The 15740-nt window shown below is 51.8% G+C and overlaps 1 protein-coding gene across 10 annotated transcripts in view; it reads left to right on the top strand.

Moving 5' to 3' along the window:
* The window catches only part of TMCO4 (transmembrane and coiled-coil domains 4), a 105671-nt gene that overhangs the window by 21744 nt on the left and 68187 nt on the right, over positions 1–15740 (top strand). For 8 of the 10 annotated variants that reach the window (XM_070777715.1, XM_070777707.1, XM_070777721.1 and 5 more), the window contains 3 exons: positions 1318–1495; positions 8861–9035; positions 9778–9805. In XM_070777715.1, the coding sequence (XP_070633816.1) occupies positions 1326–1495; positions 8861–9035; positions 9778–9805 (373 nt within the window). In that variant the 5' untranslated portion in view covers positions 1318–1325. The remainder of the gene's footprint in view (positions 1–1317; positions 1496–8860; positions 9036–9777; positions 9806–15740) is intronic. The other 2 variants (XM_070777717.1, XM_070777726.1) reach the window with 2 other exon arrangements.

Raw genomic sequence — 15740 nt, forward strand, 5'->3', positions numbered from 1 at the left:
CTGTTACGAATGAAGTTTCTCTGAGCATTCATGTACATGTCTTTTGGGGGACATAAGCCCTCATTTCTCAGGAGTGGAATTGCTGGGGTGTAGGGAAGACATTTGGAGAAGGCAATGGCACCCCACTCCAGTACTCTTGCCTGGAAAGTCCCATGGATGGAGGAGCCTGGTAGGCTGCAGTCCATGGGGTTGCTAAGAGTTGGACACAACTGAGCGACTTCACTTTCACTTTTCACTTTCATGCATTGGAGAAGGAAATGGCAACCCACTCCAGTGTTCTTGCCTGGAGGATCCCAGGGACGGGGGAGCCTGGTGGGCTGCCGTCTATGGGGTCACACAGAGTCGGACACGACTGAAGCGACTTAGCAGCAGCAGCAGCAGGGAAGACATTTGTTTAACTTTACTGGATAAAGTGAGACCATTTTGCCTATGGTTATACCAAGTTACATTTTCCCCAGCTGCATATGAAAGTTCTATTTGCTGCTTATTCTGTTAGTATTATAGGTCTTTTTTAGTTTTAACCATTCTGATAGGCGAATGGACTTGGGCTTTTTTCCTTTTAAAATTTGTTTGCTGGGTCAGGTGTTAGTTGCAAGATCTTTAGTCTTCGGCATTCGAGCCCTTGGTTGCAGCATGTGGGATCTAGTTCCCCAACCAGGGATTGAACCCAGGCCCCCTGCACTAGGGGAGTGGAGTCCGAGCTGCTGACCACCAGGGACATCCCTCACTGGAGGTTTTCATTTCCGTGTCCTTAGTGGGTGATTCACACTCCGCCAGTATGTTTGCAAGTTCTGTCTTTTTTCTTCGTCAGCACTTGGTGTTGTCAGGTTTTCAAGTTTAGCCATTCTGATGGGTGAGTAGCCGTGTCTTACTGGGTTTTTATTTTTGTTTCTCTGACTCATGATGATGTTGAACATCTCCGCACGTGCTTATAGACCACTTTTGTAAAGATACGTGATATCTTTTGTGAAGTACCTACTCAGGTCTTTTGCTGGCAAAACTAATACAATTATGTAAAGTTTAAAAATTAAATAAAATTTTTAAAAAAAAGAAAAAAAATTTGCTTTGTTTCTTTTTCTCAGTGACTTGTAAGAGTTGTTATCCTTCTGGGGATACTCAGCCTTTGTGATAAACACATTTGAAAATATCTCCCCCTCCCCCACCACCCAGCCTCTTAAAGATGATAACTAGAAGTTTTTCATTTGAATGAGGGCTGATTCATCCGTTTTTTCTTTTATGATGGGTAGTTTGTGTCCTGTTGAAGGAGGCTTTGCCAACCTGCTGAAAGCAGCCTTTCACTGGGATTTTTCCCTGCAGGACTGGAAATGGCCGCAAGGGACAGGTCGGGCCCGAGGCTGCCCCGGGTGGCTGAGCCAGGTGTGGAGGGGGAGCCGCGTCTGCCCACGGGCCGGGAGCTGACCGAGGCCAACCGCTTCACCTACGCCGCCCTCTGCGGCATCTCCTTGTCCCAGCTCTTTCCAGAGCCCGAGCAAAGGTGAGTGCTTCTATCTCACAGAGAGAGATATTTCAAGTCCTGCTATTTCAAGGAGATGATTTCTGGCAGCCAGGCAGCCTTCCAGGTGCTACCAGACGGTACAAAGAGGACAAAGCCGTTGTCCTCGCCTTTAGGGAACTCACCTCGTAGGGGGACAGCGATCCCTCATTCGGTACCCACTCCTTTATACCTTCACAAGGCATTTAAGGGGCACCTGCTGTTTGACCAGGCACCGCTTGAAGCACATGGAAAGTGTTCGTGAGTAAGATCAACAGGGCCACCTCTGCCCCTACACTCAAGGAGGACACCCCCTAATGCAGGACAAGATGTCTGTGCATTCAGTGAGCACCTACTGTATACTGAGGATTGTGAAAGGCCCTGTGGAGAACGCAAAGAAAAGCAAGGCCTGGCTCCTGTTCTCCTGGTGCTTACAATCAGGGGGCTAAACCAGGTGTCTGGGTTTGTGTGTTTTGTTTTGTTTTCATTTTTATTCACTTATTTATATATTTATGACCGTGCCGGGTCTCCATTACTGCGCTTGGGCTTGCTCTAGTTGCAGCGAGCAGGGCTTCTCCCTGACTGCAGTGCGCATTGCCTCACTTCTCCTATTGCTGGGCGCGGGCTCTAGGGTGTGCCGTTTTCAGCAGTTGCAGTGTGTGGGCTCCATTCTCCAAAGTGAAAGGGAAAGTCGCTCAGTCATGTCTGACTCTTTGTGACCCCGTGGACTATACAGTCCATGGAATCCGCCAGGCCAGAATACTAGAGTGGGTAGCCTATCCCTTCTCCAGGGGATCTTCCCAACCCAGGAATCGAACCAGGGTCTCCTGCATTGCAAGCGGATTCTTTACCAACTGAGCTATAAGGGAAGCCCTGGCATGTGGAATATTCCAGGACTAGGGGTCAAACTGTGTCCCCTGCATTGGAAGGCGGATTCTTAACCACTGAACCACCAGGGAGGTCCCCGGTTGACTGGTTTAAGAGTGGATGGATGGGCTAAGTGCTGCGATGGGGGTAGGTTCAGTGAGTGTTAGGATCGGAATAGTAGAGTGGCTAGGAGCGTGGGCTTGGCCTTCAGGGATGTGCAGGGGAAAGTTTGGAGGGCCGGAGAGGGTTGTTGGAAAGCTGGTGAAGCTGTTTGGAGAAACCAGGACAGTGATCCGGAGGTGGAGGAACAAAGATGAGGCAGCCTTTCTCTGGGGCTGGGGACAGCTTGGGTGCTGTGCAGGGGCAGGCGGAGCCCCCAGACTGGCACGGAGGGCCTCGGAGCACACAGATAGTGTTGCTGAGGCCGGAAGTGGTGGGTTTTGGGGACAGGAAGTAGAAGAAGGTTTTGCTTCTGCATTATTTCCAGGAGCCGCGCCCCCTCAGTCCCAGCATGGGCCCCTTGAGTAAACTCCTCTCTGCCTTGAGTCTTAGCTGGGCTTTTTTTTTTTTATATATATTTGTCATCCTCACCAGACCAAATACTGCGCGTATTCATCTCCTTGGGGGTCACCTCCAGGAAGCCTTCCCAGACCCTCCTCACCTCCCGGACAGGATGCGTCTCCACCTGTCTGTCCAGTGACCTGCCCCCATGACCCCCGGCACACTGCACTGCAGCTCTTCCCATACCTGCCGCCCCACTCCTGTCCCTGGAGGGCAGGAACTGCCCTGCTCATCGCTTGAGCGCCCAGTGCCTTGCACACAGCTTGGTGTAGTGAAGACAGTAAAGATTTGTGAAAGGAAGGAGTGGATACATACTGACTCTGTTAGCACAGGAGACAAACCATGGGATTTGGACTCAGATCTGGGTTCAAATCCTATCCCTGCCACTTTGCGATGACATGTGACCCCTGGCAGGTTATTTGGCTCCCCTAAGCATCAGTGTCTTCAGCTGTAAAGTGGGGCTAGCGATGCCCACCCTGCAGGGTAGTTCCCAGAGTCAGATGAGATAATGTAGGTAAAGCATGTAGCGCAGTGTCTGGCCCACAGTAGGCACTCGATAAATGTTAATGCTTACTAACTCTGTGACTTGCTTCATTTGTTCAGTTTCCTTATCTATAAAATGAACTGGAACTGACCCCTACCAGTCAGGGAGCTTTGGGCTGTAAGTAACAGGACACTGTACCAAAAGAGATTTAAATAATAAGAGGTTTTTCTCACTTGATAAGAAATCAAAAGGAAGAGAGTTCCAGGGTTGATAGAGCGCCTCAAAAAGCCTTTGGGTTGGCTTCTCTGTAGCTCTCCTGACCTTCCTCTCCTGATCACAGAATGGCTGCTGCAGTGCCGTACATCACACCCTCACAGAATAAGACTCGAGGCGAGAAGGGGAGGACGAGGATGCTCTGCAAGTCTCTCTCATTAGGGAGGAACTCTTTCCCAGGATACCCTGCAGAGGCTTCCCCTTTTATGTCATTGGTTAGAGCCAGTCAGATACACTAGCCTTGCCTGGAAGGGAGGCATGGAAAAACTAAAGACACTTGTCATTCTCTGTCTCCATCATGGGAGGGGGTTCTACTGGCCCAGAAGAAGGGGCTGGGGAATCACTGCTGCTGAAAAGCAGCCATCCATCAGAGAGGGTGGTCCTGGGGAAGGAATGTGTGGATGGCCGCTGCAGAGCCTGGCACAGAAAGTAAAGAAAGTGAAGTTGCTCAGTCGTGTCCAGCTCTTTGCAACCCCATGGACTGTGTAGCCTGCCAGGTTCCTCCATCCATGGGATTTTCTAGGCCAGAGTACTGGAGTGTGTTGCCATTTCCTTCTTCAGGAGATCTTCCAAACCCAGGGATTGAACTCTGGTCTCCCGCATTGTAAGCAGACCTTTACTGTCTGAGCCACCAGGGAAGTCCTGGTTTCTTTCTTTCTTTCCTTCTTTCTGGAGATTAGAATTTATCTCGTTGGGTGTTCTGTTCCTGAGCAAGCAAGGGTCCAACTCCTGCAAGGGTCCAACTCTCTCCCTGCTCCAACCCATACCTGTGCCATACTTCAGTTCAGTTCAGTTCAGTCGCTCAGTCATGTCCAACTCTTTGAGACCCCATGAATCGCAGCACGCCAGGCCTCCCTGTCCATCACCAACTCCCGGAGTCCACCCAAACCCACGTCCATCGAGTCAGTGATGCCATCCAGCCATCTCATCCTCTGTCGTCCCCTTCTCCTCCTGCCCCCAATCCCTCCCAGCATCAGAGTCTTTTCCAATGAGTCAACTCTTCGCATGAGGTGGACAAAGTACTGGAGTTTCAGCTTTAGCATCATTCCTTCCAAAGAAATCCCAGGGCTGATCTCCTTCAGAATGGACTGGTTGGATCTCCTTGCAGTCCAAGGGACTCTCAAGAGTCTTCTCCAACACCACAGTTCAAAAGCATCAATTCTTCGGCACTCAGCTTTCTTCACAGTCCAACTCTCACATCCATACATGACCACTGGACAAACCATAGCCTTGAGTAGACGGACCTTTGTTGGCAAAGTAATGTCTCTGCTTTTAAATATGCTATCTAGGTTGGTCATAACTTTCCTTCCAAGGAGTAAGCGTCTTTTAATTTCATGGCTGCAATCACCATCTGCAGTGATTTTGGAGCCCCCCGAAATAAAGTCTGACACTGTTTCCACTGTTTCCCCATCTATTTCCCATGAAGTGGTGGGACCGGATGCCATGATCTTCGTTTTCTGAATGTTGAGCTTTAAGCCAACTTCTTCACTCTCCTCTTTCACTTTCATCAAGAGGCTTTTTAGTTCCTCTTCACTTTCTGCCGTAAGGGTGGTGTCATCTGCATATCTGAGGTTATTGATATTTCTCCCAGCAATCTTGATTCCATACTTAGGAAGCTCTTATCTTTCCAGAAGCTGCCCCAATCTGGTAAATCCCTACCTGATAAGCCGGTAGATATGCGGGGGAAGAGCTTTGCTCACTTTGTCCACATAAAGAAATGTTTATGAACCTGAACTGTGTGCCAGGCCTGTGCTGGGCACCACCTCCACCTGGGGGGGCGCAGGGAGAAGCCATTGTTCTGTGTGCCCCCCCCCAAATCCACATCTGGTCGTGAGCACCCGTGGCTGTGGCTGAGCCCGAAGCATTTGCCTTGGGGGTGTTTCCTTCCTGAAAGTTGAGTGTGTGTGCGTGTTAAGTCACTTGGGTCCTGTCCAGCTCTTTATGATCCTGCGTAGCCCGCCAGGCTCCTCTGTCCCTGGGTTCTCCAGGCAGGAACACTGGAGTGGGCTTCTGTGCTGCAGCGCAGCATGAGCAGCCCTTTCCACGTGGTTGATCTCGGTCGTCTTAAGACCCAAAACATGCTTGGGAAGGGGGCGGTCTCTGCAGTGGTTCAGCATGGCCTCTGGAATCCGAGACTTGGGGGCTTGGACCCTGGAGCTGTCACATAACCTCTGTGGGTCTGAGTATCATCCTTGTTTCTCGAATGGAGGTAAAAATAGTGCTTCCCGCCCTTGTGGGGCTGTATCCAGAAGTCAGCGAGCCCATGGGTATGGAGCAGCTAGCACAGGGGCTGGTGGCTAGTTGCTCTGCGGTCGCCATGGATTCTCATTGCCATTGACTGTCATATGTTTTGACTGGGGCTTCCCTGGTGGCTCAGATGGTAAAGAGTCTGCCTGAAATGCAGGAGACCCGAGTTCAGTCCCTGGGTCAGAAAGATCCTCTGGAGAAGGGAATGACTACCCACCCCAGTATTCTTCACCAACCACATCAGAAGCATTACCAAGACCCCGCCATTCTGCAGTGCTGTTTCCTCGTTTAATAGATTGCCACACTGGCCCTTTATATATGTTCTCATTCATTTGTTTATCCAAAGAAACACCTGTATAGGGCTTTACACCTGCCAGTTTGGTTCTGAGCACGTGACACCTGTTAACTTGGCTAATCCTTTCGACAACCCTATGAAGTAGGTTTCATTCTTCTTGCTGGTGTTTCCAAGGCACAGAGAGGCTGAGTAACTTGCCCAAGATCACACAGCTCACAGCAAAGCTGGATTTGATCAGAGTTCATGCTCTTCACCCTTCCACGCGTGAGATGCAGCGCTTCTCTGCATCCGTGGACGTAGGGCCCGGCCACGCCGCTGCCCTCAGCCCCGAGCCCTTTCTGCATACATGTTGACACAGAAATGACACTGGATCCACTTAGTCATCCCTGCCCCCCACTCACACCCACACGTCACCCCAGGGTAATTCCAGTAATTCCAGCGGGGCAAATCATAGTAACTGTAACAGCGGTAGCTAACATTTATGGAGGGTTATCGTGTGCCGGGTGCTTTTATCTTGTGATTTAATCTTTCTGGCCAATCTCTGAAGCAGCCCTGTTATCATCTTCACTTTACAACAGAGGAAAATGAAGCTGAGAGAAGTGAGGGAGGCTGTGAAGCCAGGCACCGAGGGGCCAGCACTCTCCCAGGGGTCAGGTTTCAGAGCCCAGCTCAGCCCTCTTCACTACCTCCCTTGGTCACCTTGTAAATAAAATGGTGATGCTGGGACTTCCCTGGTGGTCCAGGGCTAAGACTCTGCGCTCCCAATGCAGGGGGCTCAGGTTCAACCCCTGGTCAGGGAGCTAGATCCCACACGCTGCAGCTAAGACCCAGTGCAGCCAAATGAACAAATATGTTTAAAAAAATGTAAATAGTGATGCTAACCAACATTAATTATCTACCGCGTGCCAAGCCTTGCTTGGGGTGCTTCATATGTAGCTTCTCATTTAATCCTCAAGCAGTTCTATGAAGTCGGTCTCTTACACCCGTTTTCAGGTAAGGAAACCGAGACACAGAGAGGTCAAGGTACTTTCACAGCCTCGCTCAGCAGTGAAGGACGTTTCCACCAACCGCGGAGGGGGCCACCCACGTGGGCTGGGCCTGCCTCAGCTGCAGAGAGCCACCCTCCCCAGGATTCTGCCCCCTTCCTGGGGCCTCTGTTGTCCGATGACTCTCTGATGTGAGGGTATGAAGGCCCAGCCCTCTCGCCCCACTAGGGGACATCTCTCAGGGGTCACCCCATCTTCAGATCTCCCCACAGGATCAGCTGAGACTTCTGTTGAGACTGGATCTCAGCTCCCTCCCGCCCACCAAGTTCTTCATCCTCCCTGCCCATCCACAGGTGTTGACCCCGAGGGACTCCCAGTAATCATTTCAGAGCTACTTCCTGGAGACCTGGACCAAATCGGTGGTGTTCCCAGGATTTGAACCCGAGTCCTGCACCCACTGCACGGGCCCAGCCTGCAGAGATCTCTCTGCTTGGGCTTTGGCAGCAGCGGCTCTGAGGAATGGGTTGGGTGCGCTGCCTGGGATCCGTGGAGACCGGAGCCAAGCGATGCCAGCGGAGAGCCTCCTAAGGTCACCCCCATGACCAGGAAGCTCACCTTGTTTCTGGGAAACCTTTTCTCGGAACTTGCCTAATCACCTCCCGGCTGACTCTCCTGCTTCACATCCCAGTGGTAGCTTTGAATCAAAGCCTGATGTGGGCTCTGCCAGGGTCCCCAAGATGCCACGAAAGTGCAAAAGTGTCAGTCACTCAGTTGTGTCCAACTCTTTGTGACCCCACGGACTGTAGCCTGCCAGGCTCCTCTGTCCGTGGAATTCTCCAGGCAAGAATACTGGAATGGATTGCCATTCCCTTCTCCAGGGAATCTTCCCCACCCAGGGATCAAACCTGGGTCTCCTGCATTGGAAGCAGATTCTTTACCATCTGAGTCACCAGAGAAGTCCCCCCAAGATGCCATGGGCTTCCTGCATCTCCTGGGGTCCCTTCTGCCCTGGAGTACCCCATCCATCCCCCACCCAGGGACCCCTGTGGGACTCAGCTCAGATACTCACTATGGACAGAGACCCCACGGTAATGGTTGCATAACTTCCTCCATATTTTGTCCACTTCTGCGGCGGCCAGCGTGTTTCTAGAAAGCATGTCCGTGGCTGTTTCCAATAGCAGGAGGTCACCACATCTGCAGGAAGCCTTTTCTGGTCGCCACCCCTCGCCTTCCAGGTGGATTCGGGGCCCCCTCTCTGGACTCATCAGGGCTGGATTCCTGCCTCTGTCCTAGTGTGTCCCACGGCGCTAGACTAGTTAGTTCCGTCTGGGTCTCTACCCCTCGATGAGCTTCTTATCCAAGATCCGTCTTGCTCATTTTTTATTTCACAGCCCTCAGGGCAGGCTGGGCTCAGGGTGTTTGTCAGTAACTAACTGCTCATTGCCCTCATTCCTATGGTTTATCAGCTCCTTGTGGTTAAAGTTTTGGTGGAGTAAGCTCAGATCCGCTCTCCTGAAATCAGGTTTGGCTCTCTCGCTATATTCCATGGGCCACAGTTGCCATGGTTTTTTGTAGATGCCAGCTCTTCACATCCCTTAACGTGTCTCGTCTTGTGAGTTGCATGGTCCAGGGTCTCAGCTGTGTTTGTCTTTCAGATCCTTCTGCACAGACTTTGTGGCTGGCCTGGTGAAGTGGCTGGACCTGTCTGAAGCCGTCTTGCCTACCATGACTGCTTTTGCCAGTGGTCTGGGAGGCGAAGGAGCAGACGTGTTTGCTGAGGTTTTGTTGAAGGACCCCATCTTGAAGGATGACCCACTGGTGATCATTCAGGTACACCCACTGCCCAGGTAGCAGCTGCTGGGGAAAGCAGACAGCTTCCTCTCAAAGTCAGCCTGAATATCACTTCTAGCTGTGTGGGGGGAGTTCAAAGGTTAAATATTGCATCATAATATCTGATGATATGATGATTGTAGCTAGTGTTGAATTATCATTATCGAATATTTACTATTGATTTATTACTTAAACATTGCTTCTTATATGCCAGCATCTTTACTCATATGAACTCATTTAATTCTCAGAGCATTTTTATGAGGTAGGTAAAGTGATCATCCCCATTTTATAGATGAGAACACTGAGGCACAGAGAGGTTTAGTAACTTGTTCGAGGTCACACAGCGGATTTGAAGCTTGCCATCTGACTCAGAAGCCCATGTTCCTAGCCGTTAAGCTGCGGTGCCTCTTTTTGGAAGCATCAGCTTTGCTGTGTGCCGTTGGGTGTGTCACTCACCTGCTCCGTGTGCATTTGAAGCAGGCAGACGCTTGACCCGGGCTCTCGGTGCCAGCAGAGCAGATTTAAAACAGCCCTTGCCCTCCTTCATCTGATTCCCTGAAGTTCTCACGCATTTGTTTGGTTATGTGCTGGCTTGTTGGTCTGCCTTGCCACTCAAATGCAGGGCAAAGGTATTTTGTCTGCCTTGTTTTCTCACTTATTGTTAAGAGTCAGTAAATGTATGTCCAGTGAGCAGGCTGGTTACATATCAACCTATCTCTAATTCCTGTTACTTTTCCCTCAGGATCTTCTGAGCTTCTCACTCAAGGATGGTGAGTTGATAGTTCCTAAGTTCTGTAAATTGTGGGCACGTGTCTCCCCCTCAGCCAGGGAAGCCAGGGTTAGGTGTTGCCTCTGTGGTCCCATGCTCGTGGCCTTTTCAGAGCAAGAAAGGGAAGGGAAGCCAGTAGCGCTGGGGGGCTGGGGAGCTCTCCATTCACACCAAGCGCCAGCGGCGTGATGCTCCTTGCGGTTTTACTGATTCCTTACCGCACCCCCCAGTCTAACCTTCTCAGTAGCTCTGGAGCCTGGCTCTTGCCCTCCAAGGTCTGTTCTGCTGACATCAGGGAGAAGGAACACAGAATTGAAAATGACATTCCAACAGCCTCTGTACCGTGTAATAAAGGGAAGTTTCAGGGACTTCCCTGGTGGTCCAGGGGTTAAGAATCGGCCTTGCAATGCAGGTGACACGTGTTCAATCCCCGGTCAGGGAACTAAGATCCCACAGCCCACTCGCCATAGCTAGCGAGCCTGCACACCACAAGGAAAGATCCCACGTACCACAGCTAAGACCAACTCAGCCAAATAAATAAACACTTTTTATAAACAGAAGTTTCCCCGAGTCTCCACCGAACCTCTGGCTCGTGGGGGATTGGAGGGGTAAGAAGAGGAGGAAGAAGAACAGGATTTCACGAGTAGGCATAGCACACGGAGGAGCGTTGGCAGGAGAGAGCGCTCAGAGGAGGGTCACGGGGGCCGGAGCCCAGTGAGCTCTGCACGTTCACAGGGTCCCAGGCGGTTCCCGTGGAGTTTACAGTCTGAGAAGCGCAGCTCTGAGGCTCAAACCCCAGCGTGGCCCTTTTCCAGCCACGCAAAAATTTTAATTCTGTATCTCAGAGCTGAATGCGGATCACGCAAGGGTGATCTGGCCCAGCCCCTGCTTTTAGGCGGGCACAGCCTGAAGTAACACTTCTTCCTTTAAAAAAAAAAGATTGTTTATTTATTTTGGCTGCACTGGGAGACGTGGGTTCAATTCTTGGGTCGCGAAGATCCCCTAGAGGAGGGTATGGCAACCCACTCCAGTATCCCTGCCTGGAGAATCCCCAGGAACAGAGGAGCCTGGCGGTCGCAAAGAGTCAGACACGACTGAGCACAGCACAGCACTGGGTCTTACTTGGGGCTCTCAGGATCTTCGCTGCACGAGGGCTTCTTAGTTGCAGCATACAGGATCTAGTTCCCCAACCAAGGATGGAACGCGGGCCCCCTGTGTTGGGAGTGCAGGTTTAGCCGATGAGGCCACGTGGCTGAGCTGTGGTCTGAGGATGTGGTGGAGCTGGTCTGAGAATCCTCGGCAGAATCCCTTTTATTTCTGCAAACTGAAATGAGGGAATATTCAATCGTCCTGGATGGTCTTAGAATGAGAGGTGGTTTGCCCGGAGGTCTGGGGCACGGGTTTCGGGAGAGCAGGGTAGCCGGTCAGCACACACACACTCTCACGTGATCGTCATGGTAATGACAAAGCGCTGGGTCCGGGCACTTGCTGGGAGGCCAGACGGCTGCCGGGGGCTGTGCAGACTTGGAGTCCTCCCTGCCCCCTGAGGGGTGCTGGCGGGCTTTGTTCCCATCTTGCAGGTCAGGGTCCTCTTGGGTGAGACTCATATTTCCAGGAGGAGCGACTGGGGCCCAGAGAGGGGAAGGGGCTCTCCCGGCAGCACACGGTGGCAGGTGGCCTTCTGGTAGGAACCAGGTCTCCGGCCTCCTGGGCCAGCCCTCTGTCCCATGGCCTTATCACGGGGGAAGCAGCTCCTGTGTGTGCCAGACTCTCCCTTCTGTCTCCCAGAGCCATGTGTATCCTAGCCCGCCACCTGCCCGCACCTGCCAATCACAACCCTTCTGAGCGCCCATGAGCACCCCAGGACACCTTAACTTACCACCCTTTGCTGTGGTGGGTGTGGGTGTGGGTGCCCTTGGCCTGGCTCTCACACAATAGTTAGAGTGGGTTTGAAATGACCTGTGTGTAATATCACCGTCTGGTACTTCATGTCCTCCCGGGGGCGTTCTCGTAGGCAGCCTCTAAACTGGCATTCAGTTCAGTTCAGTCGCTCAGTCGTGTCCAACTCTTTGTGACCTCATGGACTGCAGCATGCCAGGCCTCCCTGTCCATCACCAACTCCCAGAGTTTACTCAGACTCATGTCCATTGAGTCGGTGATGCCATCTAGCCATCTCATTCTCTGTTGTCCCCTTCTCCTCCTGCCTTCAATCTTTCCCAGCATCAAGGTCTTTTCAAATGAGTCATTTCTTTGCATCAGGTGGCCAAAGTATTGGGGTTTCAGACTGGCATTGCCTGTTAAATTTCTCTGGAGAATCCCCCCACTTGCTAAGCACCTGCTCATGCTGGTGACTGCCCCTGGCCCTTGTCAAACACAGCATCCTCATCTCCATCCTTTCATGTAGACAGTCCCACTTCACAGATCAGCAAACTGAGGCTCAGAGAGGTAAAGGAACAGGTCTAAGCTGTTAAGTGGCAGAGCCGACATTCTAAAATAAGTGCTGTTAACAAAAACCTTCTCAGATTTTACCCGTGGGAGTTGGAGGGATGCAGAGGCATCCCCACAGGAATATAATAATCCCTCATGTCTAAGCCGGCTTCCCAGGTGGCGCAGCAGTAGAGAATCTGCCTGCGAAGGCAGGAGACTCAGGAGATGCAGATTCAATCCCTGGGTCAGGAAGGTCCCCTGGAGGAGGAAATGGCAACCCACTCCAGTATTCTTACCTGGAAAATCCCATGGACAGAGAGGTCCGTGGGGTCACAAAGAGTCAGACACGATTCAGTGACTGAGCATGCATGTCTAAAGAATACCAGTCTCTGGCAGCATCTGAGGGGTCCCTTTGGTTTGTCTCAAAGCCCCTCCAGATGCTGGCATCTACAAATAGGAGCACGGTCAGTGACACACCAGGACCCCCAGTGGGAGCTGGTGGAAGGGCTCGAAAGTTCCCCAGAAGGCAGAGGTAGGTAGCCCCTCAAGCCATCCAGATGGCCCTCGTCGGACACAGGTGGGCCCCGGAGAGATGGCAGGTTCCGTTCCAGCCCCCACAGTAAAGCAAGTCACGTGACCATGTGTGGTTTTTCAGTGCATCTAAAGTTATATTTACACTACGCTGTAGTCCGTTATGTGTATAATAACACCATGTCTAAAAGGGGGTCACAAAGAACCAGACACGACTGAGCGACTGAACTGAACTGAAAAATCCAGGGGACAAACTTGAATTTTAAAATGCTGTTGGAAAAAAATGGCACTGATAGACGCGGGATGCAGGGTTGCCATAGACCTTCAATGTGTGAAGAACAAACAAACGAAACAACACATTGTCTGCAAAGTGCCATCAGGGTACAGCGGAAGCCTGTAGTTGAGAAGATGATGCCCAGAGTGGGAGCAGCTACTGTTGTCACGTCCAACTCTGTCCTTATTAATGAAGAACCAAGGACCAAGACGGCAGAGGATGAGATGGCTGGATGGCATCACGACTCAATGGACATGAGTTTGAGTAAGCTCCGGGAGGTGGTGATGGACAGGGAGGCCTGGCGTGCTGCAGTCCATGGGGTCGCAAAGGGTTGGACACGACTGAGCGACTGAACTGAACCGAAGGACCAAGAACTGGGAGCACTGGGGGATCTGCCTGCCTGGTGTTAAAATTCATCGGCAAGTTGCTGAACGTCTCTGCCTCCGTTTCCTTGGGCATCAAATGGGAGCCACAGTACTCTTTACCTCGAAGGGCGGCGGTGAGGACTGAGTGGAATAACCCAGGTCAAGTGCTGAGAACAGAGCTGGTGCTCAGGACGCAGCCCCTGAGTGCTGCAGGGCCGCGGTGGCCGTGGGGAAAAGGGAAACTCCTGGGAATCAGGAAACCTGGACTCTCATCCTGTCTCCGAGACACTTGTGATGTCCAGTCACTTCTCTGAACTTCAGTTTCAAGTACGAAGAGGCAAGAGCTCAATGCTACTTCAAAGCAAAACAAAGCTGTCTTTGGTCCTAAGAACACAGTCAAGGGTCTTGTAAGGAGAAGGTCGGTGTCATAGCTGGGCCAGTGGTTCGAGGCCTATCTCGTAAGCTCCGTGAGGGCAGGGCTCCTGTCTGGCTTCTTCACTGTTTTTTCCCAGGGTCTGCAACGCTGGAGGACAGATGGTGGGCATTTAGTGTTTGTTGGATGGATGGAGGGATGGTTGAATGGATGGACAGAAGGAAGAATGGATGGTCTTTCCCTAGAGTGCAAGCGTAGGCGCTAGCAAGGCGGTTTGTCTGGACTGTAGGGTTAAGCCATCTTTTTCTGCAGAGACTGAGCGGGTAGGTCGCACAGCACAGAAGAAAGCTGTCTGTCTGTGTGGCTGCGTTTCTCTGGGTGTGAGGCATGGTGGTTAGTCCTGGAATCAGCCCAGGAAATCAACATGAAGGGCTGCAGGTCTCAGAACTTCCTGGAAGGTTGACCTTTTACTGACGATGTTGGGATCTTAGTCACGGAACGATGGCCGTCTTGGCAGCAGTAGGGTGGAATTTCTTTGCACACCAACCATTTTCTTCTCCTCACCCATTAACAACCCACGAAGCCTCTGGCCTGCCTAGCTGGAAAAATAAGCCTTTCATATGTTGACGGTTAAACTGAACCTGAGCTCCCTAAACCGGGTGTACACAGTGGCGGCACTGCAGACATTGGGGACGGGATCATTCTTTGTGGGGGGGCCCCGCGGTGCCTTCTGGGAGATTTAGCCACCTCCCTGGCCTCTTCTCACCAGACGCCAGTAGCCCTCCCTGACTTGGGACAACCAGAAATGCTTCCATACTTTACCAGATGTTCTTGGGATGGGGCTGCAGAGCACAAAAACGTCCCCAGTGGAGAACCATTGGTCCAGGACCCACAGTGTGGCCAGGTGGGGCTGGGTTACTAGCAGTTGGTGGTCTTCATAAGTGACCTAGGAACTTCCCTGGTGGTCCAGTGGTGAAGAACCTGCCTTGCAATGGAGGACACGTGGGTCCAATCCCTAGTCTGGGAACTAAGATCCTGCATGCTGCAGGGCGACCGAGCCCACACACCGCAACTGGAGAGACCATGTGATGCCTCAGAGACCCTGATTGCCACAACTAAGGTGAGACGCAGCCTACACAAATAAATAGATAAAAGTTACCCAGTTGCTCTGGGTCATGTAGCACAGATGGTGAATGACTGTGTAATAATATATAATCCTTAGATCAACTGCTAGAATAGATAACTGTTATCTCCACTGGGAGGAAATTAGGCTCAGGAGGTTAGGTAACCAGAGGTGAAATTTCAAAATAAGTTTCAAATTCCATTTAAGGCAGTGAGTCTCATGGTGAATTATGAGCCAGAGACGTAGCTGAATCATGGTTCTCGCCCTCTGTACCCTGAATCCAAAGATAGCTTTGGCTCCGGGCGATGGGACCCAAGGAGGTGCAGCTGCAGGAGACAGAACCACCTTCACTGCAAGCCCGGCTCTGCTTTCTGACCCGGTCTTTATGACTAAATTGCAAAGCCTACCTCGCCGATGAATCAGAAAAGCCTGAGAGGTCGTCTTCGATCGTGGTGGAACGCACACATTGTCACCTGGTGGCCTGAGTCTCCATCAGGATCCTTAAGACTCGGCAAGCTTGTTATCGGTATTGAACTGATTGACGCATTCAGCCAGTAAGAACTGAGCCCCACTGCGTGTGCCAGGCCCTCTGCTGGGCGCCGGGAGGAATCCTCCCTGGGGCAGATGCTCATGGAGTGCCTACTGTGTGCCAGCCCTGAGCAGAGTGCTTTTATGATTTGTTTCAGCCCCTCAACAGCACTGGGAGGTTGATGCTGGCCCCTGTCCCCTCGTTGTGCTGACGAGGCCACGGTGGCCCAGCAAGGGAAATCAGCTGCCTGAGGTCACACCACTGGGGAGAAGGAGGGCAGGAGTTGAGCCCAGGCATCATGGTTCCAGAGTCTA

This window comes from Bos indicus, chromosome 2 (genome assembly GCF_029378745.1).
Source record: "Bos indicus isolate NIAB-ARS_2022 breed Sahiwal x Tharparkar chromosome 2, NIAB-ARS_B.indTharparkar_mat_pri_1.0, whole genome shotgun sequence".
Classification (NCBI taxonomy): Eukaryota; Metazoa; Chordata; class Mammalia; order Artiodactyla; family Bovidae; genus Bos; species Bos indicus.